Source organism: Solea senegalensis, linkage group LG2 (assembly GCF_019176455.1).
Source record: "Solea senegalensis isolate Sse05_10M linkage group LG2, IFAPA_SoseM_1, whole genome shotgun sequence".
In the NCBI taxonomy this organism is placed as follows: domain Eukaryota; kingdom Metazoa; phylum Chordata; class Actinopteri; order Pleuronectiformes; family Soleidae; genus Solea; species Solea senegalensis.
The window spans coordinates 5,348,806-5,375,425 of NC_058022.1; the positions used below are offsets into that span (position 1 = coordinate 5,348,806).

The window sequence follows — 26,620 nt, forward strand, 5'->3', positions numbered from 1 at the left end:
TAAAAATGTTCAAATTGAGTTTAGTTAGAGCCTAATGTATTTATCTTCGCCAAATCAAAACCATGTCATGCTCCTGAAAGACACATGTCCAATGTTGCCTGAGTAAATGTTATACCTGTAAGTTTTTACCCGGGACGAAATTGCTCCACACTTTCTCACGAACCCGCCTTCGTGCCACTTCTAACCAATAAGCAAGTTAAAAAGGGGGCGGGAATCACGTGGTTTCCGCCACACTGGTGTTGTGTCTGTTGTTGTTGATGGAAGTGTTCTGGACTCTGGGACGAAAGTGAAGGCGACACTTGCAAGTCAGTATTATTCACAATATTAACGTATACTTTGATATACGGTCACAAGTCGCCACGTAAGTTTTAAACGCAATCACGGTGTTAGACTTTTAAATTGAGTTCAAAGAGCCGACGTGACCCGTGTAAGTTAGCAAACGTTTCTCCTGTTTATTCCAAATAAATGGCTAATATACACTTGCTCATAACTGTCATATAACATTTTAATATGCAAGCATCCTATAATTCCATCTGCACACAATATGTCCATGTTGTTTATATTTGGGTTAATCACTGTTGACATGATCGATATTCTGCTTTTATTGTGTCTAATATTTAATATTTTGCATGTTTACTATCAATTACCTTATTTTTTTTACTGTCTGCTGCTGTAACATTGCAAATTCAAAGTGGGAATAAAGGATTTTCTTATCTATTGTACTAGTGCTACTTATTACGTATTCTGTGTAGTGTAAGTGTAGATTTGGAGGCTACAGGTCACGCCAACATGTATTTGTATTCATTAAATATTTTATATGACCAACAGCCATGAATGAATGTTTTTATCTCTATTTATATTAGGGTACGATGGGACACGTGATGTTCAGAATCACTTTTAAGGAATTTCACTCTGGGTTTTGCATGACTCTGTGTAGTGACAAATAAAGAAGACAAACAGAGTTACAGTGTGATCCCTGCACTTGACGGTGCAGGGATAGTTTAATATTTCACTGAAATTGATTTGCAGTGAATCCACCCACAGCAGCATTTGTCAGACTCAAACTAAAACCTGACTTTTCTCCAACAGGTGCCAGCAATCATGAAGCAGTTGCCTCCAGACACGGTGCGGCTGCTTTCGAGCTCACAGGTCATCACGTCAGTGGTGAACGTTTTGAAAGAATTGTTGGAAAACTCTCTGGATGCTGGGGCTTCCAGTATTGACGTTAAACTGGTACAGTGTCCATCTTACAGATTTTGGAATAAAAAAACGAAAGCGTCTCGCTTGGACTTGGACTTGTTTTCTTGGAAACTTGGCAGCAACAATGTTGTTGGTTTACTGTTACTCTCCTGTTGCAGGATAATTATGGTTTGGACCGCATAGAGGTACGCGACAATGGCCTTGGAATCAAAGCTGCTGATACTCCTGTGATGGCCGTGAGACATTTTACGTCAAAGATCTGCAGCCACGACGACCTGGAGCGTCTGCAAACCTACGGCTTCAGAGGAGAAGCACTGGGCTCCGTTTGTGCTGTGGCCGAGGTGATGGGCATTTTAGTTTGTTATTTTAATCAACATAACATTACTGTTACCTGTGGAACCCTAATGATAGCTTCTGGGGAAAACAATCCCAATTATTTTACGGGTAGATGATTATTTTATCGCCATTGTCACGACAATATCATCTTATAATGACGATTTAAAGCAAGTTGAACATGTTAATCTATGTTTTCTGTATTACTTTTTATGTATTTATGTATAAATATGCTGTACATCCAGTTTTATTACAGGCTGTGATGTACTGTATATGATGTCTTGTGCCGTTCTCCTTCAGGTGTCTGTCACAACAAAGACGGCGGAGGATGACATCAGCATCCAGTACGTGCTTAACTTCATGGGGCAGATTGTTTCTCAGAAGCCGTCTCACTTAGGTCAAGGTAAAGTACTGCAATTTAATAAGTCTTGTTCTCTCTTTCTACATTCATTTATTCATTCATTCGTTTGTTGTATACTTGGTTGCATTTGTCCTTCTCTTATTCTTTCTTTTCCCCTTGTATGTTTGCCTTTATTTGAAAAGAGACAAACGTCAAACGTCCAGAGAATCTTCTTTCTTATGGACTCAGAGTCATTTTAAATGCCCGCATGAAAACTTTAAGAACACAAGTTGTTTGATTTTTATTGAAAGTAGCTTCTGTTTTGCCGTAAAGGCCTGACTGAGATGATGAATTATCAGAGGCCTTCTGAAGCTCTGTCAGGGAGACCCGCACGCAGATGGCCAAACTCAATTTAAAGTGTGCAGAAATGGGAAGCAGTCTGATTTTCTTCTGTTGCTTTCTTATGTATATGGAATAATGTCCTGTGGTGTCCAGGCAGATCCAGTCCACCTGCATTCTTCAGCCCTGTTGTAGCAGTGGTGTTTTTTTTCCCACTCTGTTCTTGTGTGTATTACAGGCACAACAGTGAGCGTACTGAAGCTGTTTAAGAATCTCCCAGTGAGACGACAATACTATTCCACCAACAAGAAGTGCAAGGAGGAGCTGAAGAAAGTGCAGGACCTGCTTGTGGCATATGCCATCATCAAACCTGAACTCAGACTCACACTCGTCCACAATAAGGTCAGGAATATGTCGCTTCTTTAATTTAACTGAGTGAAATTTACTTTGTAGAATCATTTCTAATTTTGAAATCATTCTATCACCAAATAGCCAAGTAGCTGGTCTTTTAGTTTTTTAGACTAAAAATTGTAGTCATCACCTCTTAGTTTTTGTCCTTTTAATTAATCCTCTCCTTTGAGTCTGGGCAGTTGAAAAGTTCCGACTCCTCACTGATTTAATGATTTGATCCAGTTGTACAAGTCACACTATTCAAAGCAAGCATGTTGACGTAATTAATGAGAACAAAAATACTGAAGTGTGGGACATGAGACAGTACAGTAGAATAAATTCCCTGAGAAATAAATAATATTCAATAAAATCATCAATCTGTGATGGAAACACGTCAGAGTACAGAGACAGGTGGCAGGGATGGGTTTTCTGTGGATGTTCCACTGCTTCTCATCTACCCCTGCTTTTGTTTTCTATGAGATTTAAGAAAATATAACAAAGCTTTTACTTTAGTCCTTTAAATCCCACAGTGTCCTGAATAACAGACGGGACATTATTTACATATTTACTGGTTGATGGTTTTCATTTATTAAAACGACCGCTAGGTGTCCTCATTTGTCTTCAAATGACTTAACATGACTGCTGCAGGAAACCTCTATAGCTTCTAGTATCTGTTCTATAGTGCTGTATTTATTTATGCCAGCATCGCTGGTAACAATAATATATAACAATGTATGCGTGAAAGCACTTTGAGAGGATTACATGCATGTTATTAAGATTAGTGTCCACATATGAACTTTAATTGCACATTAGCACCTGATTCCATCCAATGCTTGGTCCTCAGCATCCCTACTTCTACTATTTCTAACAGTTTTTGATGGATAGATAGATAGATAGATAGATAGATAGATAGACAAACTTTCCTCTCAGCTGACAGTCAAAGGTTCTGTGCTGACGCATTTGACGCCGATTGTGTAAAGCTGTTAAGCTGAAATTTGAGTTTGGTGGATTATTACCCTAACACCGTCGCCATGTCACGGCCTCCTGTTGTTTTGTTGTCAGTACTAATGCGTGTCAGTGAGCTATGAAGTGGGCAAGGATCCTGATGGGAAAAGTATTCCCTTGGTTTGTGGGAACAACACGCGGATGTTTAGAGACTCAAACAGCAGACTGACGAACATGGAAGTGTTTGGGTCAGCGAGTCTGTGATGATTCTGCTTCTGAAAAGTTCAAGTCCTTAATTAAAGACCTCTCAAAATTATGTGCCCACAACTAGGGCTGAAAATATTGATCAGTGTTTCTCAGACTCGGAAACAAACCAAGAATGATTCAGTTTTAATGATTTCGTTTCGTTTCGAAACTAGAAAATATTCACATTTAAGAGGCTGAAAAAATAGAAAAACTTGTTTTAATAATGAAAAACAATCGATTAATGATCGAGTAATTGTTTCAGCTCTACACACAACAGAGTGCACATGTAGCCAGTAAAGAATACCACTAAAACTAATAAAATAACTAAATAACTATAATTTGACATTGTAATCGAGAAATAATAATGTGCTGTGTCATTTCAGTTTAAGAGTGTCTACATTCGGGGGTATTATTAACCATCAGAGAAACATAAAGAGTGATTTTGATAATTACCAATGCTGTTCATTTACGGCAGCTGTGGTCTAATACATGTGTTAAGCACTGTGCGTGCGGTGTACATAATAAAGTAGCCAGTTATTGTCGATTGGCTCCATATCAGATTAACCAGAAGTAGAATTACTGAGCAGTTGACATTTTCCTCCCTCGCACTGTTTCACACTGTCAGGTGCCCCCGAAACACAAATATGGCTGCTGAGTAAGTCGCTGAAAACACAGCTGCAGGTTTAACCCCAGATTCGGTTTCAGGCTGCAGCCAGTTTGTACACACAGAGAGAGCATATAGGAGATGCGGGTCACGCAGGGGCCACACGACCACCCTATATTATGCATTCATAGAAATCAGGTTGGAGGTTGTCAGGTTATAGTAGTAAATCTATTCCGCGCAGTCAGCACTCGCTTGCCCCTATCCTTTATCTCCAACGCTGCTATATGGCGTGTGTCATGTTTCACAGCTTCTTCAAGAAATGTTTACAGGAGTGATCCATTTACATGCGCTGGATCGTGTATTCAATAGCTGACACATGCTCTGCAACAGGGTGCATGCTTTTAGAAATCAACACCTGGTAGATGTATTCACTGGCAGACACATACTACAAGCGCACTCATTGGTGTCATCATACCATATTTTCTTACCCAAACTAAAAAAAATGTATGCTTATGTAATATTCATTTCTAAACTAACACATGTATTGTTTTTAAATTAAATTAAATTATAGGAACAATTTTGACCTAAAAGTGTGCTTTTTTTTGTGATTTTCTAAAATCAGGTATAAATTGCTTCTGCAACTAATTGTGATTTTCCTCATCAGTTAAACTTTTGTTTAGTTGTTTGTTTCTTAAAAACATCAGAAGCTGGTGAAAACTATCATTCTGTATTCCCCAAATCTCAAAATGTCATCATCCTCAAGTGTTATGTCTTGTCCACAAGTTAAATATAGAAGAAAATCAAATGGTTGATAAATCACAGCTGTTTTGCAGCCCAAGTTTAAACTATTTTCACTGCAAAAGTCTTGTAAAGGTCCAGTGAAGGGCTGCAACTGACCATTATTTTCGATTTCATTATAATCGTTCAACTTATCGATTAATCGAGCACTTGTTTGGGCCAGAAAATGTCAGAAAATGTCGATCCGTGTTTCCCAAACCTCAAAATCATGGTCTTATTTTGTCCACAAACCAAAATGATTTACTTTTACTGATTTCATTCTTGTATGGAACAAAGGAACCAGAAAATATCTAAATATAAGAAGCTGAAAACTCTGAGGATTTGTTTAAATTATTTAAAAAAAAGTGTCCAGTGTGCACAAATTAGTGACATCTGAAGGAACAACTCAGGGAACTACGGTGGCTTTCGCATGCTAGAAACTATGAAAGGCTGTTACTTAGTCTTTTTCTGCCAATAAATCCTGATATCGTGCTTATTTCTGCCCTGACGGTTGTCACAGACTGATAAAACCAAACCTTTTTTTGATTTTAAACTGCATTTTGTGTCCCATCATTTGCTGAATCACTCAACAAACAACTATACACCGCATGAACTCCAGATTTATTGGCAGCTTGGTGGCCCAGTTACTATCTTAACAGGTGTTAATGCAGTGTGATTCGCCTCATGTGTGCACTCATGGAAGTCGACTGGTGTCATATCGTTGCAGGTGGTGGTTTGGCAGAAGGCCAAGGTGGCTGATCTCCGAAGTGCCCTCCATGCGACACTGGGGCCCAGCGCTGTTGCCAACTTGCTCCCATGCCACTATCACCAAGAGCAACCAGAGGTTAGTTGAGGGGAAAACGCAGTGATGAGAGGAAAACTCATTTGTAGGTTTTTGAGAAGACGCCACTGTGCTAACGCGCGTGTCATATCATGGTTCGTAGGCCTCAGGATTCTTGGTCAGCTGTTATTTTTGCTGTATTGTAATCGATCAGTCTTTTCGCGATTAAACGTTTGGTCCATAAAGTGTAAAAATGTTGATCGGTGTTTCCCAAACTTCAAAACGATGTCCACAAACCAGCATTTTTCAGTATTAGTCACTTTTTTGTCAAACGGGGAAATTAAATGAGAAAATATTCACATTTAAAAGGCTGGAAAATCAGAAAGCTTGTTTTAATTACTTAAAAAAAACGATATTGGGATGAACGATATTGGACTTTTTGCAAATATGCCGATGTATCAGGAGTGCTTGAAGCGGATAACCAATACCGATATTTACTGCAGAGGTCATTTAGTTTCTTCTGTAGTGCAGTGAACACAATATTTTTCGTCGAGGACATAGCAGCTCATTCAGCCTACTATTTTAGTCAGTGGTCATATCGGCGGATCTTGTGCGTGTTTAATACATTTTAAAGCTAATACCTGCCGATATTGAGCTCTACCGTATTGTTTCACATGCATACACGAATGCCGGGCTGGAGAAACCAAGTGCATTGCACCCCTTGCATGGTTCAGCAGCCACCCTCTTATCTCATGAACACACATTTGCGCCCCGCTGTGGTTCCCGTGCCACTTTGACCTGACTTAAAAACGGACATGTGATTGAAATGACACAAACTTTGTGCTGTGGAAGTTCCAGTTGTCCACAAAAATGAGAAATATGTAAATCGTTTGTTTTGTGATTGTCTAACTGGTTTCAGAAAGGTCTTATTTTAACCGTCGCCTCTACATTTAATGTAGTATTTCTGTTCTTGAGGAGTGAGCTAATAACCTCGTCAGGAACGCCTGGTCTGAAGCCAGTAAATGTGGTCAGCTGGTGGCCGGCCAACTATTTCTTTGCCCTTTTCTTTCCTGATGAAGAGGGAATTATCTTTGTTATCCAAGCTGTGCTGCGCCGATTGTAATTGAATTACTGTCGAGCGGCAACTTTCTGCTTGGTCAAGGTAGGTGTCATGTGGCTCATACCTGCTGCCAGGCCCCCCCCCCCAAACTAATCAAGCTTGACAGATATGGAGCAGCCCTTTCCACCGTGTTTCTCTCTCATTTTCCCCCTTTGTTGTTGTAATTTTGCTGTTAGACCTTTGTGCGCGGTTATGAGAACAGCCTTTCACCTTCTCCTCCGTACTCCCTTATTCGCAGTGAAAGAGAACTTTCCTTCCCTTTGTCCCTAAGACCAAAGCTGAGTTGCCAGGTTGACAATTTCACCAGGGCCTTGCTCGGGGAGAGTCGTAAGAGGCGTTCCTCTGCGCACGTGACACTGTTTTTTCTGGCAGCATGACTACACAAAGCCTTGGCCCTTCGGGGGCCAGAGGTGCCATTCGTGCTGCCATAAAGTGACCCTAATGAGCACAAACAGAGAGAAGCATATGTGCCGTGACCTGAAACAGCAGTTCATTTAATAACTTCATTGGCGTGCGGCGCTGCTAATAATGAGCCCTGGGCCATGTGGGGGGAAAAAGCGTAGCTGTTCTCTGCCTGCAATCTGTAGAACATTAACAGCTTTCCATCATTTCTTACTAGCTTGCCTTCGTGACGGAGTTTCTTGAGGACTCCCTCTGGTGGGATTCTAGGGTTAAAGGTTGAAATTTATATGTGATGCAACTGTGAGAAAAAGAAATGTGTAACATCAGCTCATGATCACAGTGAGGGCTGAACGCCGATACACGAGGGAACAGCATGCGAAGGTTTTTCACTGCCGAGTTTGGGGCTTCTTAAATTAAGCGTTTGCTCACTGGCACTCGCTCTCTCTCTGGTTGATATATCTTAATTGTGTCAAGTAATAATGCTCCATTGTGTTTGGAATCCATTACATGGTGGATATTTTAGTGCAGCTGTCAGATTTATGAATGACTTGTGTTTCTATTCCGTTTCGTCCAGATCTTTTTAGATGGCTATTTTCCAAAGCCTGAAGCCGATGTCTCCTCTACAAGTTCATCTCACCCCGACAAAACCTTCATATTTGTCAACAACCGGCCTGTCCACCATAAAGATATAATGAAGGTAGAATCACCGCTTGCAGTTTTTCATACAACAAATACACATTTTTCTCTATTGTAACACCTTTTTTTTTTTGCACATTAGCTGTTGCGTCAGCACTACACTGCTCAGTATTCTGAGGACCAAGCCCAAAATCGCTATCCAACCCTTGTGCTTAAAGTTACCGTTCCGCCCTCTTCAATCGACGTCAACCTGACGCCGGACAAGACCCAGGTGCTACTTCAGAACAAGGTGAGTGTGTACAGTATGGAGTTCAGGCCTGAACAGACAGTACCTGTTCAATCTCCGCCTGTTTTTATCCAAACAATGTCAAAGTTGGCACTGCACACAATGGTGCCCTTAGTAAGTCGCCTGATAAGTGACCATTTGGACAGTTATGGAAGGAACAGACAGATGAACAGGTTATCTGTTGGGAGTGAGGTCATTTTGGCTGGTCCTCATGTTCTGTCACCACTTAAAAAAGACTTGGTTTTAGTGTTAGGGTTAGAATTAGGTTTAAGTTGAGGTGAGGTTAGGGTTAGGCATTTAAAAGAGTCATTTTTGTCCCCTCTCCACCCAAATAAAGTTAATCTGCAGCCATAAAACCCACTTGACCCATAAAAATAGGATAATAACAAATGTACTATATGTAAAGGAGTGATAGTTTGTTGCATTTATTCAATCTAAGAATGACAAACAGAAAACTGTTGACATTTCATTGCTGTTTATACCCAACACAGAATTATGTAGACCTAGTCCTTCCATTGTTTGTGAAAAATGAATGAAATTAAAAGTGACCCGCTTTGAAATAAATAAAGCAATGTTACGATTTTATGTCGTTCATGATTGAGAAATGAGTACGCGGATCCTTTTCAAAATAACATTTGACTCTGTGGATGCGGCGCACAAAATGTTCACTTTTATCATTTATCATCTTGATCTCTAAATAAGAGGTTTTCACTTTGAAAGAAAGAAATAAAAGCTAAAAGGAGCCACTGCTCAGGGGCTGAAGAGCAGATGTCTCCGAGTGTCCTCACTATGAATGCCGCACAAATGAGCGTGTGTGTGTGTGTAACCCTGAATATAACGTATATTTGTTCAAACTTGGCAATGACTGGGGGGGAAATAGGACAAAACTGTAGCCAAGAAGATGTGATTGGAAAGTAAACTCTGTGCATTGTCTTCTGTCTGTCACGTAGGAGGCTGTGCTGACGGCAGTGGAGGCGCTGCTGGTTTCTCTCTATGGCTATCAGTGTGACAGTGACCCCCCAGCCGAGAAGCAGCTCAACCACGAGATATGTCCCTCGCCATCCAGTCCTTTGCAGACAAACCACCTTTTCCCAAGTGCAAAGACGAATGACAGTGTTATCACTAAATGCAGGGACGCAGCTGATGCTTCACTGCACCAGCAGGCCTCCAACAGCAGCTCTTCGTCCTCTGTAGCAGAAGACTGGATCGTCAACCAAACACCTGTATCTGACTTTTCTCTTTATGACAATGAAATGGCTCAGATCTGCACTCAGACGACACAAACAGGCCCAGCAAGCAAATCCCAGGGCACACCTGAGCAGAACGCAATGTCAGCGACGGACACAAGCAAGGAGACGTTATTGGCTGAGGACTGGAGCCGCGGGACGGCCGTGACCGACCCGGTGTCGCGAGAACCTCTGCAGCCTGTGAGAATCCTTCAGCCCTCAAAGCACATTCTGTCTGACGGTGATGAGTTCAAGAGTCAGAGCAGCGTAAACAAAAAGACGTTCAACGTCATAACAGAGAAGCGGGACACGCTGACGGCCTACGATCTGATCAGCAACCGCGCAGTGAGGGCACCGCTGTCACCGCTGTCACCTGCCACCCTGTCCAAGAAAGAGACCGGAGCTGAGGTCCGTGGGGAGGGAGCCACAGCCGGTCTGCAGGACATCAGTGTCGCTGTTCGACAGAGCTGGAAAAATCCGAGGGAGGAAGAGCAGAAGAAGTGAGTTTCCAGACCTTCACCTTTCCAAGCAGTTGTTTCCACTTCTTGTTATTTGCAAGGCAGAGAGCGAGAGGGAGCGAGAGAAAGAGAGATTGGGGAAAGTTTGACCTGTCGTTCGCATGTGAAACGCCTCGTCTGGAAATTATGTTGATATGAGCTGTGTTTCTAATTTCCTGACAGACGAGCCGATAGTGACCTGCAGCACAACAGGTGTCACTAACGCTGACATTTCCTGTATTTCCAAAGTGTTCCATCTATCCAGAGAACTCCCATGTCCAGTTCATCTTGGGGCAGAATTGAGTTCAAATTGTTCAACATTTAAACTGCAGTGCGTAACCTTTAAATAATAAACAAATGTCCCTTATAGATTCAAACCACTGTCAAATGAGTTCGCACAGCTCAGATCAGCTCCACGCATATAGCAGTGTTTAGGTCTTGTCCCCTCCCGCCCCTGCACTGCAGGTGGGTACACACAAACGCTCCCCTTATGGCATTGCTTCACAAAATCCTACAAATAATATTATACTGTCTCTTTTCACGAAGATCAAACAGAGGCAGAATACAGCAATAGTTACGCACTGCAGCTTGAAATCATTTGAAAATGTTTTCCCATGGTTACAGTAGTTTCTAAATACAGGTTGGCAGGATTCATAGGTGTTATTGATCAGTCATTTCATAATAACCCTTCAGCATATTGTAAATATAGTCGTCTGAGAGGGAGAACAAGACTTGTGCACCTGCTCTGGGCGTCCACTTGAGGCTTTGACCAATCACAGGGCAGTATAGAGACAGCGAGTACTCCTATTGGCTGTTTTACTACAACTACTCTCCATTCATTGAACAGAACAACTTCCTGTGCTGCAAAGACACCTAAACAGATGAGAGAGTCTGACAATGAACGCAATAAAACGTGTCAAAATCAGTCACGTGGAGCTCAGGACACACTAAAAATGTTAGTATTTTAATAACCTGCAGATAATAATCAACTGTTTTTCTAGCAAAGTGCAGCTTTGATACAATAATTTGTAATCAGGGAACCTTAACATAAACATTTCCCATCTGAAATCTAGCTTTAAACGAGTCTCCTAGTCCGTTTAAAAAATCCTCGCCTCCTCTCACTGCATAAGTGTTGTCAGGGGTGACACATAGTTGGCCTGTCAAGACCAGAGTTGGCACAGAGCAGATGGGGGGGTGTGTGGGGGTGAATGAGTATTTGTGCTTGACCCCTGCCTCCTTCAGAGTGAAAGGATTTACATTCACGAAGGTAACGACAGGAGAAAATGACAAACACAACAGTGATACAGTGATCAGATGACTGTGCGCTTTTGGGTCAGAATAGTGTGTCCACTCGTGAGGTTTGAGCACATCTCACACACAGCTGGTCGACTGCATAAAAGCGGGTAATGAAATAGGTAAAAGGGTAAAAATGTTGACAGTCGTGTGTTGTTAAAGTGCTCCAGTTGCACACGGGCACGTCCGTAAAAAAAAAAATAAGAAAGTACAAACTCGGCGAGCGTCACGGAATAACGGCTTTCCAGTGTATACGAAACCAATTATGTTAGATTACGACATAGCGATTTAAAATAATTACAAGGTTGGAAAATATGTATCAGCACAACTCGGGGACTTATATAAGGTATGGGAGAGTTTATGGAAAAAGACATCTGTTTAGAATCCTGCCTCGCTGCACTGCTGCCGTCTTAAACGTGGAATAAGACGTGGCAAGTACTTGGCCCCCTTTCACTTCCACTGTTAAGTGGCACAACACTTCTAGGAATCATACTTGAAACAGGTCATTTGAATAATGGGGTGCTGAAGTGTTAGCCCTAATGCTTAACACATGAAGATCTGTGGAAACATGAGTTGGCAACTTTGCTGAGGAAAGCACCACATATACTATATCTATATATATATACTGTATATACATTGAATTCTCAATGATGTTCCCTGCATGTACCACAGGAACGAGTTGTTACTTGGAATCTAAATTCTTATTTTAGAACACGCCGCAAGAAGTCGACAGCAACACATGATAGCTGAGCAGCTGTGCTGCACAGGCAGCGGCTAAAAGACGCAAATAATACGGCAATTATGCTTCGCCAGAAAATGTTCGCGTTAACGTCCCCGCAGACGTTTGGAGAGAAGTGTGTTACGGGTTAACTGACCGTGACAGAGGAGCCGGTGTGGCCGTCCTCTGTGTGTCAGTGTGCGTCAAGTACCTTTGCCTGTGTGTGTGTTGTGCATTTACATTTGCACTCAGGCTAAAGAATGAATCCAAATTGTATCGCAATCGCAATAAGGCCAATATTTGTCAAAGGCCAAAATGTGTGTCAAGATATCGTTTTAGATGAATTATTGTCTTATTTAGAGGTAACACTGCTTTATCGAACCACCCTGAATTCCTCTCATCAGAACAGCATTTACATTTTTTTTAAACCAATTACCAAACCAAAATTCAGCTAGTGATAAAAATGTCCTGAATGTCCATCGAGCAAACAGGTGGACCTTACTCGACCCTTTTATACATTGTGTCCACCCATACCTTTGATTTAATAAGAAAGACTCCTCCAGATTGTGTGTGTATATGTATATATGTATATATCTATATCTATATATATATAGATATAGATATATACATACATACATACAATAACATACAGTATATATATATATATATATATATATATATATATATACATATACCCCTGCTGTTGTGAATGCATCTCACTCACTCGCTCCTACTGCCTTTCGTCATATGTGAACTTCAAACTCCGGAGAATGTCCAGACCCAATTCTCTGGACATTGTCCAGAGGTCACGTCTGACCCTGCAAATGGCTTTTATCAGACAGAAAGGGACCCTGACAGATGAGCTCAAATGTGGATATCTGAAGTAAAAACTGATTTAACCCTAAATGTAATTTGTAAAACGACAACTCTGCAGGAACGAGCACCAGGAACAAAGAAACAAAATGGCCTCTGCTGATGTTCCCAGAGAGCTCAACGTGAGCACCTCAAAGAGCCATGTGCGCAGCCACAAACGCAAAGCACCGCCGTCCAACCAGCAGCTGCTGGACGAGCTCTTCTCGGCACAGCCCCAGAAGAAAATGAAGAACGCCGCACCTAAGCCCTCGCAGCCGCTCTCCTGCAGCATGGCGGCCCTGCGCCTGCAGCTCCTGCGCCTCTCGTCCCAGAGTAGCACAGCGCCACGGGGCCCCCGTCTTGTAAATCGACTGGCCTCTCAGAACACCTGGGTCATTTTATGTGGTCGGAGGCTGATGTTGTTAAACCCATTTCGAGTGGAGGAAGCCTTGCTGTTTAAGAGACTTCTAGAGAATAATATACTTCCAGCTGAGAGTCTGCAGAACCCCATACAGCTAACAGATGGGTAAAGTATCCCTCACATTTGTTTTCTTTTCGGGAAACTGCACAGTCATCCAATTTCTTCAATGTACACACACTATATGGACAGAAGTATTTGGCCACACCTTAAGGATTGAATTCAGGTGTATCAATCAGGCTTTGGCTCGACCCCCTTAAATGGTTTTGGACAAGGACTATAAAGACATGTAGAGCTGCAACTAAGGATTGTTTTCATAATCGATTAATCTGTCGATTATTTTCTCGATGATTGGATGAATCATTTGGTCCATAAAATATCAGAAAACCTTAAAAAATCTGTCTTGTTTTGTCCACAAACCAAAAGGATTCACTTTTAATGACTTCTGTGAAAATACTCACATTTAAGAAGCTTAAACAATCCAAAATCTTGTTTTAATCCTGAAAAAAGCTTTGAATCTATTATCCAAATAGTTGTCGATTCATTTAGTAATCGTATAGTTTAGTATAATAATCGATTCATCGATTAATTGTTTCAGCTCTAAAGACATTGTTTGACTTCGGTGTGGAGGAACTCGACTGAGTCCTGACCTCAACCCCCGTCGAGCGCCTTGGGGATGAACTGGAACAGAGATTGCGAGCCAGGCCTTCTCGTCCTGACCTCATAAATGCTCCACAGAATGTATGGACACCAGTTCACATAGAAACACTTCATAGAAAATCCTGAGAAAAGTCTTCCAAGAAGAGTGGAAGGTATCATAGCTTCAAAAAGGGTTATTGTCCCAATACTTCTGTCCATATAGTGTGTATACGTTAGAGACTCATTACAAACACAACCCTGTGCTTCGCTTCTATCGATTCCCATCTCGTGTATGAAAATAAACACACAACATGTTTTTATCTCTTGGATAGAATTCTCGGAGGAGCTGAATATAGCGACGCTCTGTGCGACATGGAGAAACAGAAGCCGGAGCTGAACGGACAGGTGATCCTCTCTGATCCCAGGCTCGTGGCTAACGGGTTTAAAATCAGACTCACTCCAGGTACGTTGTGGACGAGAATTCTGTATGTATAGTATGTAGTGTTTCCGTGCGTCTCAGTACGTGTGGCATGTCCTCGGCGTAGTACAAAAGGGCAGAACACCCAATCCATCAGAAAACAAGGATTTCTTATTTTATGAGTCATGCTGTTTAAAGGTCTTTTCGGATTTGAAAATGTCAAAGGCCCAGTCCCCGGTAACTGGATTACTAGCAGGTTCTTCTGACTCTGACTATTAAACAGACTTATAGTCCAGTACAGAGAAAATGAAAAACAATACATATGATATAAACAGTATCTGTATCGGTACTGTGCAGCACCACTGGCTTTGTTGTTTCTATTTTTGTTCTAATTTGAGTTAAACTCAGACAAAATGCCTTGAATAAACCTTCTTTTTTTTTTTTTCCCGACATGAAATAGTACAAGGACAAACACAGGTTTTAACAATAACATAAATTACGCTTCCACTCCAGGTTTAAGAGAACCAGAGTGAGCAGAAGGTTACTAGAACCTTCACTGTCATAGAGGTTGAGTGCGTTTAAAGAAAACGGCACATTACTGGAAGAGAACAAAACAAAAATAAATATCCTCTATCCCATATTATTTGCGCATATTAATTCATTTCACATAAAATGTGTCCATCCTCAGGAGCACCACTTCAGTAAAACGAATAAATAAATAAAACAGAATGAATAATAATGAAATGCCAGCTCCTCCATTATCATGGGGACAGTGTCCTGTGAACGTTGGCTGTTTTGTTTTTGTTACTCGAACGGTTCACCTCGGTTGACACTGGCTCTCTGCCCAGCAGCATGGTCTCACAGTGGGTTTGTACCCCAGCGTGCAGGTGATGAGAATGGTTGCCCTTTAAGAAATTCTAGGAATTTTCATTTGGCACTCGCTGCCTCGGTGGGTGTGCGTGGGATTGAAGGGAGCGGCGTGTTATCAGGTGGCTGCTTTGCACGATCTCTGCTCGAAAAAAACGTACGCTTACGCGACGTCAATCTGCAGCATATGTTCGCACAAGCAGCAGAGAAATATCCAATATCTGCATCTCCAGTTTTTATTTTCACCATCCTGACTTCATTTTTTAAATCCAAAGTCATGTATCAGAAATATAAATTGTCCATGATTTGTAGTATTTCCTCATGAAATGAGAAGCCATCATTCTTCCACCCTACAAGACAACTTCCTTCCAGTCTGCTGGGGCTTCTATTAGTCATTTAACACTCCATTTGGCCCCTGGCTTGTTTGACTTGGTCATCAATCCGGCCGTAAACCACAATATTTATTTATTATTCTTTCCTGGAGATAGTAGTAGCGTCTGGAGTATATTAATCCTTGTTTTCTGCTTGTTTTGGCCAGGAGTCACGTCGGCCGAGAGACATCTGGAAGTGTCGGCCATGGCAGGTTGTGTGCCTTTCCTCGGCGTGGACGACCTCAGGGAGATCCTGACTGCGGTCGTTCACAGGAAGGCCAGGGCCGTGCAAGAGTGCCGGCCACTTAAAGTCACAAACTACCTACAAGTGAGCGATGTCGTGAACGGAGAATAAGAATTCCATCAGTTGTAGCACCGAGTTGTGTCTGATTAGACATTTATACTGTGGCTCTGTGGCCCTCACAGGGTGAAGCAGTGCGACTCGTCCGGCAGCTGCCCACAAATCTGTCCAGAGAGGACGTGGAGGAAACTCTTGTGCGCATGGAACAGCAGCTCGGTGACAACAGCAGGTCCTGCATCCACGGACGACCGTTTCTCCAGCACCTGTCTGACGTGCCCTCCACAGAGCAGGAAGCTCGGGCTCTGCTGAAGCCTTTAGATCTGTGAGAAGTAAACACGTCAGAGGAATAGTTCAGGTTCATTTGTTTAAGTCTCAGGGTCAGCTGGTTGATCTGTGCACACCATAGGCCAAAACGTGGCTGCCAGTGGGGAAACAAGGAGAAACGGATTTCAGCCATTGCTCACTCTGCCACACCAAAGTCTATAGAGAAAATCGTTTTTAGCTTGTGGAGACACAAGAGCTGCTGGTCTACTACTGCTGCCTATTTTAGTAAGTTTGTCACATCAAAGTAAATCCAGACAAAGGACGTTAAACACTCAAGTGACACATTTTATTAAACTTATGGAGGCAGCAATGCATCAACAATCCACGTGTTATGTAAAAAGTGTACATTTGCTCTATGGACTTTGGTTTACATTGACTTAAAAAGACATGGATTTTTGGAAGTGAGCCTTTTGTTAAGTGGCAGAAATCCATTTCCCCTCTGTCTTTGCTGGCAGACGTGTTATCAGTGAAAGTGAGTTGATAATGTGTCAACACCTCATACAGTCGCACTTCAAAAATCCCTGAATTATCCCTTTATTGCACAAGCACAGTTGTGTAGCTTTCTCATTTAAGCAAACCTGGTTTGTCTTCATTTTCTTCTCTTGATGACGATCGTTGCGACAACCAGAGAATAAAAATAAAGAGATTTTTTTTCATATTTTTGTGATTCCCGCTCATCTCTGTCAGTACCTTTAAATGTTTGGACAGTACAGGATCGAGACAAGGATGATGAGGACAATAAACAGGTCCATTAATGAATAAAAGTCAGGGACTATGAAAGTGTTGCAACATTTCTGTATTAAACCAAGTGAAATAATTTCTATTTCGTCACAAGAGAGACGGTGGAGGTGAATCACTGAGTAGAAGAAGGTGGTGTGATGGGAACAAACACCAGCAACGGATTTCGTGGTTAACGCTCGGTAAATCATGACATACAAGTCTGCCCAGCAACGATAACACAACACAATTATTTACATTCCACTGACCCTTCCAGTGACAACAACAACAACGCTATTTTTAGCCGGTAAACCCCAGAGTTGACTGTTTGTCACAAAGCCAGATATCGTCCATTTGTTTCTTTCCAGACTCTTGTAAACATCCAGTGACTCTCTGGAGTAAGATGTTAATCAGGAAGTTGAAGATGTCAGGACGATGCAGGTCCGGAAAAATAATGTCCTCTCCACCTGTGTGCAAACTCATAAAGGTCACGCCGGGGGCATTTTAAGCGTCCGATATATTGTGAAGTGCACGGTGACAGGTCGAATCCAGCATCCGGTCTCGTCCACTTTCTGCCACATCTTAGGCTGCCAACATGGCGGTTCATGGGGACCGGGTCACGTGACCTCCTGGAGCTCCATTGTAGTAAAGGCCCAGTTATACTCGCCGCAAAATACGGAGACGGACTTCCGTGCTTTGTGTTCATTTCGTCTGCCGTCGTGCGAGGGGCAGTTTAGAGTCGATCGTCCGATCAGTCAGGAAAACGGCCAAGAAGCAGCCAACAGTTGCAGTGAAACAACAACAGCTGCCAGAGCTCGCTGGTTTATCCCTGCAGCTGGAAAACGGAGAGTGACTGTGGTTTGTTTCCGCATGCTATCCGGCGAAGTTAGCAAAGGTTGCGGAGATCAGGCAGTTCTGAAATAACGTCCTCTCCACCTGTTCACAAACTCGGGGGGTTTGTGAACAGGACAACATTATAAATATCAGATATATTCAGTTTCTACGATAAATCGGTCGATCTCTGTCGATTTAAAAGTGCGCAGTGAACTCTGACAGGTTGAATCCAGCACCGATCAGGCAAAGCAAGTTGTCAAAAGTTGCGGCGGGCATACGGAAATATTGAAAATGCCATTTCCCACGACTTGTACTCAGCGGTCTTACATTCCACCGCCACGAAACCCGCTTGCTTTTCAATCTATTTCTGATCAAGGACGATAAAAAAATGCTTGTCGATGCCTGCAACTTGTTACTCGACACTCCACTCTCGAGGAAGTATTGCATATATAACGTATATAACGTCCATACCAGCGCAAAAGACGCAAGGCGGTATGTAGGGTGGTGACGCACGGATGTAAAACCGATAAAAATGGAGTATAAATGGGCCTTGACGAGGTATTGCGTCCACTAATACAGAGTTGTTTGGGAGAAATAAGCAGAAATCTTAACGTCTTTTACCCACAGCAGTGGAAAATGGAAGCGAAATCAACAGTGCTACGTTGATATTTTGGTTGGAGTGTCACTTGTATGTTCTTGCATTAACAACAGCAGAGTGACATCTGACTCCCTGACTCAATGTCAGTCCACAGAGTGTCTCGCTGCCATTAAGCCTCATTGTGGCACCACTGAAATGGGTATTGGCAAGCTCCGAGCCGGAGACGCGCGCCGTGCCAACTGCTACCCATAATTCACTCCCCTCCCAATTAGTGCCAGCTGCTCAGCCTTTAGTATTGACAGATATTTGCATATTATCCCTGGCTGCATTAAATGCTTCAGAGATTTGCACTGTAATTTCAACCACAAAGTTTCTCAAATCCTTGATGCTGCACTAACTCGTAGTGGTGCCACTTCCTGAAGACATTAGTCTGTTAGTGGAGCATTCTGGTGTTCAGGGGTCAACAAAATGTAAATAATAAGGCTAAAAGAATTGAAGTATTTCCAGTCATAAATACATTTTGTAGATCTGATCTAATGATAAGCAGCTGTATGTCAGGAAAAGGGATGTTGTGAATGAAGGTGGATTTTTTGATTTAACCACATTTGGATAATGGTAATCCATACAGTATTGCCCCCACCGGGCTTTCAGTCATCGCCTTTTCGTATGGTCACTGAATCCCGCCGCAGGGAGGATTCAGTGCAATCCGATCCGCTCATCTTATCATAATATTATAGTTAGGACCGTGAAAGGTCAAACCGCAGCACACGTCTTGTTTTACGTGGCCTCTGCTGAGAGGACCCACACATAGCTCAGGCATTGCTGCAGGGCCAGCAGTCTGCACAGTGGCCCCTGCTCGCTTTTGCCCGCTCCTCGCTCCTCGCTCCTGCACCGGCGCGCGCGTTTCAAACGTCACACTGGTGGATACGTGCTCCTCGGCGGCTTGTTTGCAGAAGTGCGTGCAGCAGCAGAATCTACCCTGTACACGCTGCCTCTGGCACCCAAGGGGCATATCAGAGTAATTGGGGAGGATTAAGTGATGATCATCTTTTGACCATGTGACCACAACGTTTAGAAGGTCAGCATTGGCTCATTTTGCCAGCTGTCTTTAAAATCACCTGTCGCATTCTTTGTTGTAACATTTTTCTGACCAACCGAACTGAGGTGTTTGCTAACGATTGAGTCGATTTAAAGATCTGGTACAATAAAAAGGATGTGGAACCCCCGATTCAAAAATATTCAGTTCACATACAGCGTCATCTACATACTTAGCTGCTCTCCTGTTACTCCCCTAATGTGCAGAGCTACTGCTTGTCAGGTCGTACTCAGCAACTGTACACCACTTTCATAACCCGGAGGTAACCGTGCACTTTAACAGAGTCATCAAGACCAAAATAAAATTACAGGCACTATAATTAGCACCTTTCCCACTCTATTTTTTTGGAACTATTACAACAAGTAGTCACACGGAGAGCCACGACCAGTAGCGGGGTAAAACATGCACCAACTGCTTCTGTTTATGTATCGGGAGAAAGATAATATGTTACATGTCTGGTGAATAATAGTAATATTCAACAGAGCACAAACCAATGTTTTGGACAATTAACGCAGGACCTGATGATAGCACCAGAGGACCAGGAAACTCTGGGGATCACCACACGTGTGTCTGGACTGAATTTCATGACGACCCGTTCCAATAATTCTGTTTGCTCCAAACCTGGAATCCCGTTAACTATTCGCCGATCAAATTCCACCCAAACTGATAAACTGCCACGGCCGTTGCAAATCATCCCCATCGCTTTTTACTATATCTATAACTAAAGGCAGCGTTTTAATGTCGTCTGGAAAAATCACACAGACAAATGGTTGCAATTAAATGCTCATAAAAGTGATGGAATTCATAAGACCGGAGTGCCGTGGGACGGACTCCACCCTGTGAATACCTGGAAAATAACCTGAGGAAAAGAAATTACATGAGTAAATATTTCACTTCTGCCCATAAAAATGACAGATGCACAGAATCGCTGCACCTGTTCAGAATGATTCATACTTCCCCCTTCACAGAAATGGGCTTTTAATCTGGAAAAATGATTGTCCACGTTACATACGTATGCATACATTGCTAACGCCAGGAATGTGTCTGCCGTGTTTACCTTCCACTTAAAGGTTATTCACATCAATAATATATTTGAATATGGCCTGTATACTCAAATGAATGATGGGACACTTAAGTATGAAGCCAAGTATCCGTCTGTCCTGTGAAAAAAAATAAAAAATAGAAATGAAACTGAAACCCTAGAGTTCTTTTACTTTGAAATGTAAGGTATGTGTTGCGTTTGTGACGTATTTACCAGATACAGACAGTGGTCAAAACATCATTTTTTACCATCTAGTTTATGGTGAACGAGAAAATAGCCAGGATCAGACTACACAATAATTTTGTCTTTTATGATGATTATTATTGCCGTGTCTTGTTCAAGGGACTGGCAACACAACAAGTATGACTCCGACCAATCGTCGTTCGCGACACTGCGCGAGTTCATAGGTCATCGGGGAGGCGGGGCATGGAGTTGTTAATCCTGGCTACTGAAGCGTAGCAGGTGAAGCTGACACAAAACAGTGCAGAACTTCAGGTACTTCCTCTTTGCCCCGTTTATGTCTGTATGTTACGCTACGTCACAGCACTCTGTTATCCTATTGGTCTTACGTCGTAAGAGTCCAACTAGACAACATTCTAACATGCTAGACTCCTTCTTCAGTTATGTCACAGGACACGTCCTTCACGTGTGGGAAGAATTTAAAATCAAATCATAGTGTGACTAGATTATAATTATTAATTAACACAATAATGACTACTTTTTAGAGGAACTGTTCTTCTAAATATGCTGTCATGTTATAGGAAAAATTATTTTCCCATGAAATGCTGGTATATTCCAGGGTTCCAGGTATATAGGGTTTTTCATTGCATCATCATAGGTATATACATTTAAAATGATTTAATTAACATTAATTGTTTAGTTTAAATATGCTATTCGAAATCACAAAACCTTGAAAGCAATCAATCACCAAGCCCCAACAAACATTGTCGTCATCGCCAACAAACTTTACAGAAGGACTTAATCAAGTGTCCATAAAAGCATGAACTGTACCATGTTCCATATGGAACGGTCTATAAAATCTTTGCTGCATCTAACTTTCTGCTGGTAATTGGTGGTGGTGCCTTGCTACGACTGTGCATTTCTCTGCCAACCACTGAAGAGCCACTAAGTTTTTTTACAGGCTTCAGGCACACACTAATATGATGGGTGTTAAAAAGCCACAGGTTCTCAACTGTGGGAGAATTTACAGCCACTTACATGGGTCAAGGGCAACCACAGTGGGGCCATTAAGTCTACTCTTTTATTTTTTATTTTTTAATCACTTGTCAGCAAGTTTTAAAGTTATTTCTTTATCCGTGTATTGCATTTGAAGTCACATTCCAAGATGTACCACATTTTGGAAAAATTCAACTTTTGCTGGAGGGAAAACCCCAGAACAGCGCAAGGACTTATGCTTTCGAGGAATATTTGCGTTAGCTGCAGTCGTGCAGTCGTACTCCATGTTCTCTGGTTGCACTAAAGTCGAGACAAAAAAAGCAAAAAAAACAAACATTCTTGATTACTTTTTGCAAATAAATATGCAATAAACATACTGCAACATTTTTTTTAAAGTTGGATTTCCTTGCATAAATTCAATAAATGTCAAACTTGTGTTCAGACAGTCTCCTGGAAGTATCCACCAAGGTCTGATTCTGGGAAGTCCTCCTTACCACATGAATGTCACTCAACTAAGCGTCTTGTAAAATTAATTATGTGCAGTCATCCTAAAAAATGTACCATAAATGTTATTTCTGAGTCGTCAAAATCTATCCTGCTCTCTTGACACATACCTGATACTTCTCTACATCCGTCTGTGTTTCGGACATAGGCATATCATCAGGAGACAGGAGGTTTCCACAATCTGCCCTCCCTTCGTCTCCTCAGAGAAACATCTATTCTTCATCACTGTCAACTCTCCATCTCCAGAGAGACAATGCTTCGCTGCTTCAGACCTTGGATGGCGGCGGGCCACGTTTTTTTGCTCGTCACCAAACCCCTCCTCGCAAACAAACACTTGACTTAGAGGAATTTTGTAAACATTTCTGGAGTGTACACCAAATCTGTCCTTGCTCCAAACTTCCAGTAGCTTAACAAAGTCATTAATCATATGAAAGCTTCCCAGTGGTGACTGTCAGGTTTCGAGTAGGAGTAGTGATTCCTCATCCCTAAGTGAAAAAGCAAGCCGGGTGCAGACGGGAAGGATAAATCACTGGAGAAAGTGAAGACAGGTAGCGTTCAGCAGCTGGCCATCTGGCCCTTATCTTGTCCCCGACTGGTTGATTTTATTGCTTTTCATTGCTTTCTGCAGACCCTAGAGAGACTTTCACAAACAACCTGTCAATCTTGTCTGAGCTGATCATCCTCTGCTGCTGGTTTAAAAGTACTATATGTAAAAATGTGGGGCAATTTGCGTAATAATTGTTTTTTTATTGCCAATGTTTAAATGGTTTGAAATGCAACGTATGGCGTGTCTCGGTATGGTACGTATCCCAACCGTCCCATTTTTTTTTTGGTACCCTTCCCTTGAGGTGCCTGGTGTTTCTTCGACACCCACAGTCTATTCTCATACAAAGCTTGACATCTTTTAAACACAAACAGCCACAAACCGAGCAGAACAAAGAGAGCTGCTGGGTGTCCTCCATTGTTGTCTGTTGTGTGGCGTTCAGTGTCGTAGTTCGTTGTGGTGTTGCCGGTACAACATCACGCTAAGTATCTTGCTAACATGCTAACATCGGGCACGGCACACACATCACCTACCAAGTAAAGGTACTGTTTTCAGTCCAAACACAAGCCTGACCGAGTGCTTTACTGTACCAAATGTACCAAACCACACTTCACTAAAAAAAAAAGAACTCTCATTTGCTTATAAAAAACTATGAAGTTATATCCATGTTAAGGTGTTAGCACAAATGTTCTGGGACAATCTAAATGATGTGATATTTACACTGTACAAAATACACTGTACAAAATAAGTTAACGTTAGATAACATCGAGCTACTAGCATGTAACTGGTGCATGCTAGTAGCTAGTAGATTTAGAAGTTGGGGGGGAAAAAAACAGGCTAGCCATTGTTAGCAGTATCAGCCCGATAACAAGACACTACACAGGATTTTAGCTCACGCAAACAGCGTAGCAACATTTCCACTGAAAAAAATGCTGCTTTACTGTCGTGTAGGCTACACGTAAGTGAGGACACAGGAGACATGAACACTGAATTTGAAGAATAACCAAAGTTAGCAGAATGCCTAACTGTGAACGTGGAAGCACGGAGATGAAATCAGTAAATCAGGACCAAACGTCAAAAGAAAAATAACTAATCAAGTGTCTGTAAAAACTCCAGAGAAAGTTCAAATGTGCAAATTCTTAAGTAACTGTAGAATTACATGGGCATAGATTTTAGTAGGTGATCCTAAAATAAAATATACGCCTAAGTCTGCATGATATCCTTTATCAACATGACGCCTGTCAATCATGCATTTGTCATGTCACTGTTTTCTGTAATAGATAAATAGATAGACAGACAGACAGACAGACAGACAGATAGATAGACAGATAGATAATTTAGCAAGGTGGCACAAAAGCCTGGACCCTTTCTGAATATTTGAGATGCATGTAGTGATCTAGAGTTCCAGATTCAGTCCATCTATCGTAGAAATACGTGGATTTCACGAGTGGATTCTTTCACTTTCAGTCTCTGACCTGTCTCTGACCTGACAGTTGTGTTCCATACATCAATTTGAAGTGGAAGGGATTTTTCGGTACAGGACGACGACTCCATGCTGTGAAGAGACAAGGGGCAGCTGAAAATAAATAAACCATCTCGTCGCGTCAGTGCTGCGAGTGTTGTGTAAGACGACTGCACGATCTCGTCCAACCCCTGTGAACATGTTCACTCTGACTTCCTCGCCGTTCTGACAACGTGATCCGCCATCACTCTTCAACCTCGCTGTTTCCAAGAAAGACCTTTGCCACAGAGTGATCTGTCAGCGTAAACATTCCTCCAGATGCTCGGGTGCAAACATCTGTTAAAGACACCACATTTTATTGGATGCACCTGACGAGGCTCTTCTCTCTCTCTCTGTCTCCACTTGTTGTCCTGTCTCTGCTACCACTTTTAACACGGGGCATCACCTTCACCTTTATATGGGGGCATATTGATATCTTGCTATGGAATTGAGAGGAATTGAGGTGTTTAATCTTCATTTATTATAAACCATGTTGTGCCTTTAGATAAGGTAAAGGTGCAATCATGTGTGCACATGGATACTATCATTCAACCAGGCCACAATTCATAAACAAAAAGAGACATTTGTCTATACACTGTAAAAACAAATAAGAAATAATCGAATGATCTACTGTCATGGTTCTCAAACTGCTCGTACCAGTGTCTGAAGTATAAGTGAGGAAGAAGGGGATGATGACAGAGCAGATTATCTTATTGGGATTAAATCTGCCTCCTGTGAAAAGTCAGTAGCTGACTTTGCTCGACCTGTATTTTAAGTATGGTGATAATGGTGTTGCTTCAGTATTTTCTTAGGTGGTTAGTAGTGGCTAGCACTCACAGCAAGAAGGTCGCTGGTTTGAATCCCGGTTTGATGGAGGGTCTTTCTGTGCTTTGGTGGTTTCTGTGTTTGCATGTTCTCCTCGTGTCCAAAATCACTCAGAGGTTAATTAGACCCTGAGACCTTCTTGTAAATGGTCTTATATAGCGCTTTTCTAGTCTTGATGATCACTGAAAGCTACAGTTTTGCCATTCACCCATTCACACCAGCACATCTATGTGCAGCAATTTTCTATCACACTCCCCATTCACGCGCTGCCGGCACAGACATCAGGAGCAACGCGCGGTTAAGTGTCTTGACCAAGGACACATCGGCATGTAGACTAGCGTAGCCCGGAATCAAACCCGCAACCGCCGATCCACCGTCGCCCATGTGGAGGATAAAGCTGTAGACATTGAGTGAGAGTCAATGCTCGACTGTTATGGACAAAAACATCACAACTGATGCAAACTGAACAAGCTAAAGTCACCACAACAGAAGCACAGTTTTCTGATTTCCATCTCCATCCATAGACCCCACATTTTTGACGATGCCTCGTATGGATCGCTGCGATCATTTATCTAGACCGTTGACCCACAAACTCTTCCCTGATCAACTGAAATAAACCCTGATCTACGTTTGTAGATTAACGTGCGTCACGGAAGATTGACCGCCGCGGTCCAGACTAGATTTTGCACGTCTCGTAGAGGGCGACTTTGTGATTTCCATGTCACTGTCAAGCCGCCGTTCACTCTCACACATTATGAATGACCATTTATTAAGGGGGATTTGAAGAGGACACACAAGTTCCATCCATTCCTCGTCGATTAGCCTCACACACCAGCGAGCCTGTCCACTAACGGGGTCTCCAGCTGCCTTGGACTTCTCCTTCACCCCCTAACATCCTCCTTCCCGTTCTCTCACTCTCACTTCCTCACCTGTCAGAGGTGGAATGTCGCTGGCGGATTCAGTCCTCCAGGGTACTGGAGGACAGATGCAGCCGTGCTCAGTCAAAATGTTTCCCAGCTCCGGCTCGAAACAAGCAGACGGCAGCAGATACCGAAGAGCGCAAGTAAATGAAATGCTGCACCCAGACGTGATAAATGTGACTGGATTTAAAAAAAAGGGTTTTCATCGCGTTCAGCTGCTTCATCTTTCTTAGAGGCTACAATGTTTGATGAAATTAATTCTTGAAAAAAAATGACACAAATCTTTACTGAGGGATTAAATTCAAATATTCTCGCCGTTACACAGACTTTTATAACCGGAAACATCAACTTGCTCACTGCTCAATCTCCCACACCAAAGTCCACGCCTCATTTGGTCCGTTTGTGTCACTAATGTGAATCTGAACAAAGGATTTCACACACCAGAATCTACAAAAAAATAACTTAATTTAAACTTACAGATGGAAGTAGCAGTGGATCAGCAGCCTCTGTGTGCTGCGACGCTAAATCGCTGGTTTTCTC

The 26,620-nt window shown here is 42.3% G+C and overlaps 1 protein-coding gene across 1 annotated transcript; it reads left to right on the forward strand.

Annotated features, from left to right (window-relative positions):
- Positions 1-234: 234 nt before the first annotated feature.
- pms1 (PMS1 homolog 1, mismatch repair system component) lies at positions 235-17,103 on the forward strand. Its single transcript, XM_044012066.1, has 13 exons — positions 235-305; positions 1,090-1,233; positions 1,359-1,541; positions 1,834-1,936; positions 2,451-2,614; positions 5,902-6,018; positions 8,052-8,174; positions 8,256-8,402; positions 9,350-10,125; positions 13,068-13,511; positions 14,375-14,505; positions 15,866-16,026; positions 16,125-17,103. The coding sequence occupies exons 2-13, from the start codon at positions 1,102-1,104 to the stop codon at positions 16,323-16,325; spliced, it is 2,682 nt and encodes an 893-aa protein (XP_043868001.1). The 5' UTR covers positions 235-305; positions 1,090-1,101; the 3' UTR covers positions 16,326-17,103.
- Positions 17,104-26,620: the final 9,517 nt, after the last annotated feature.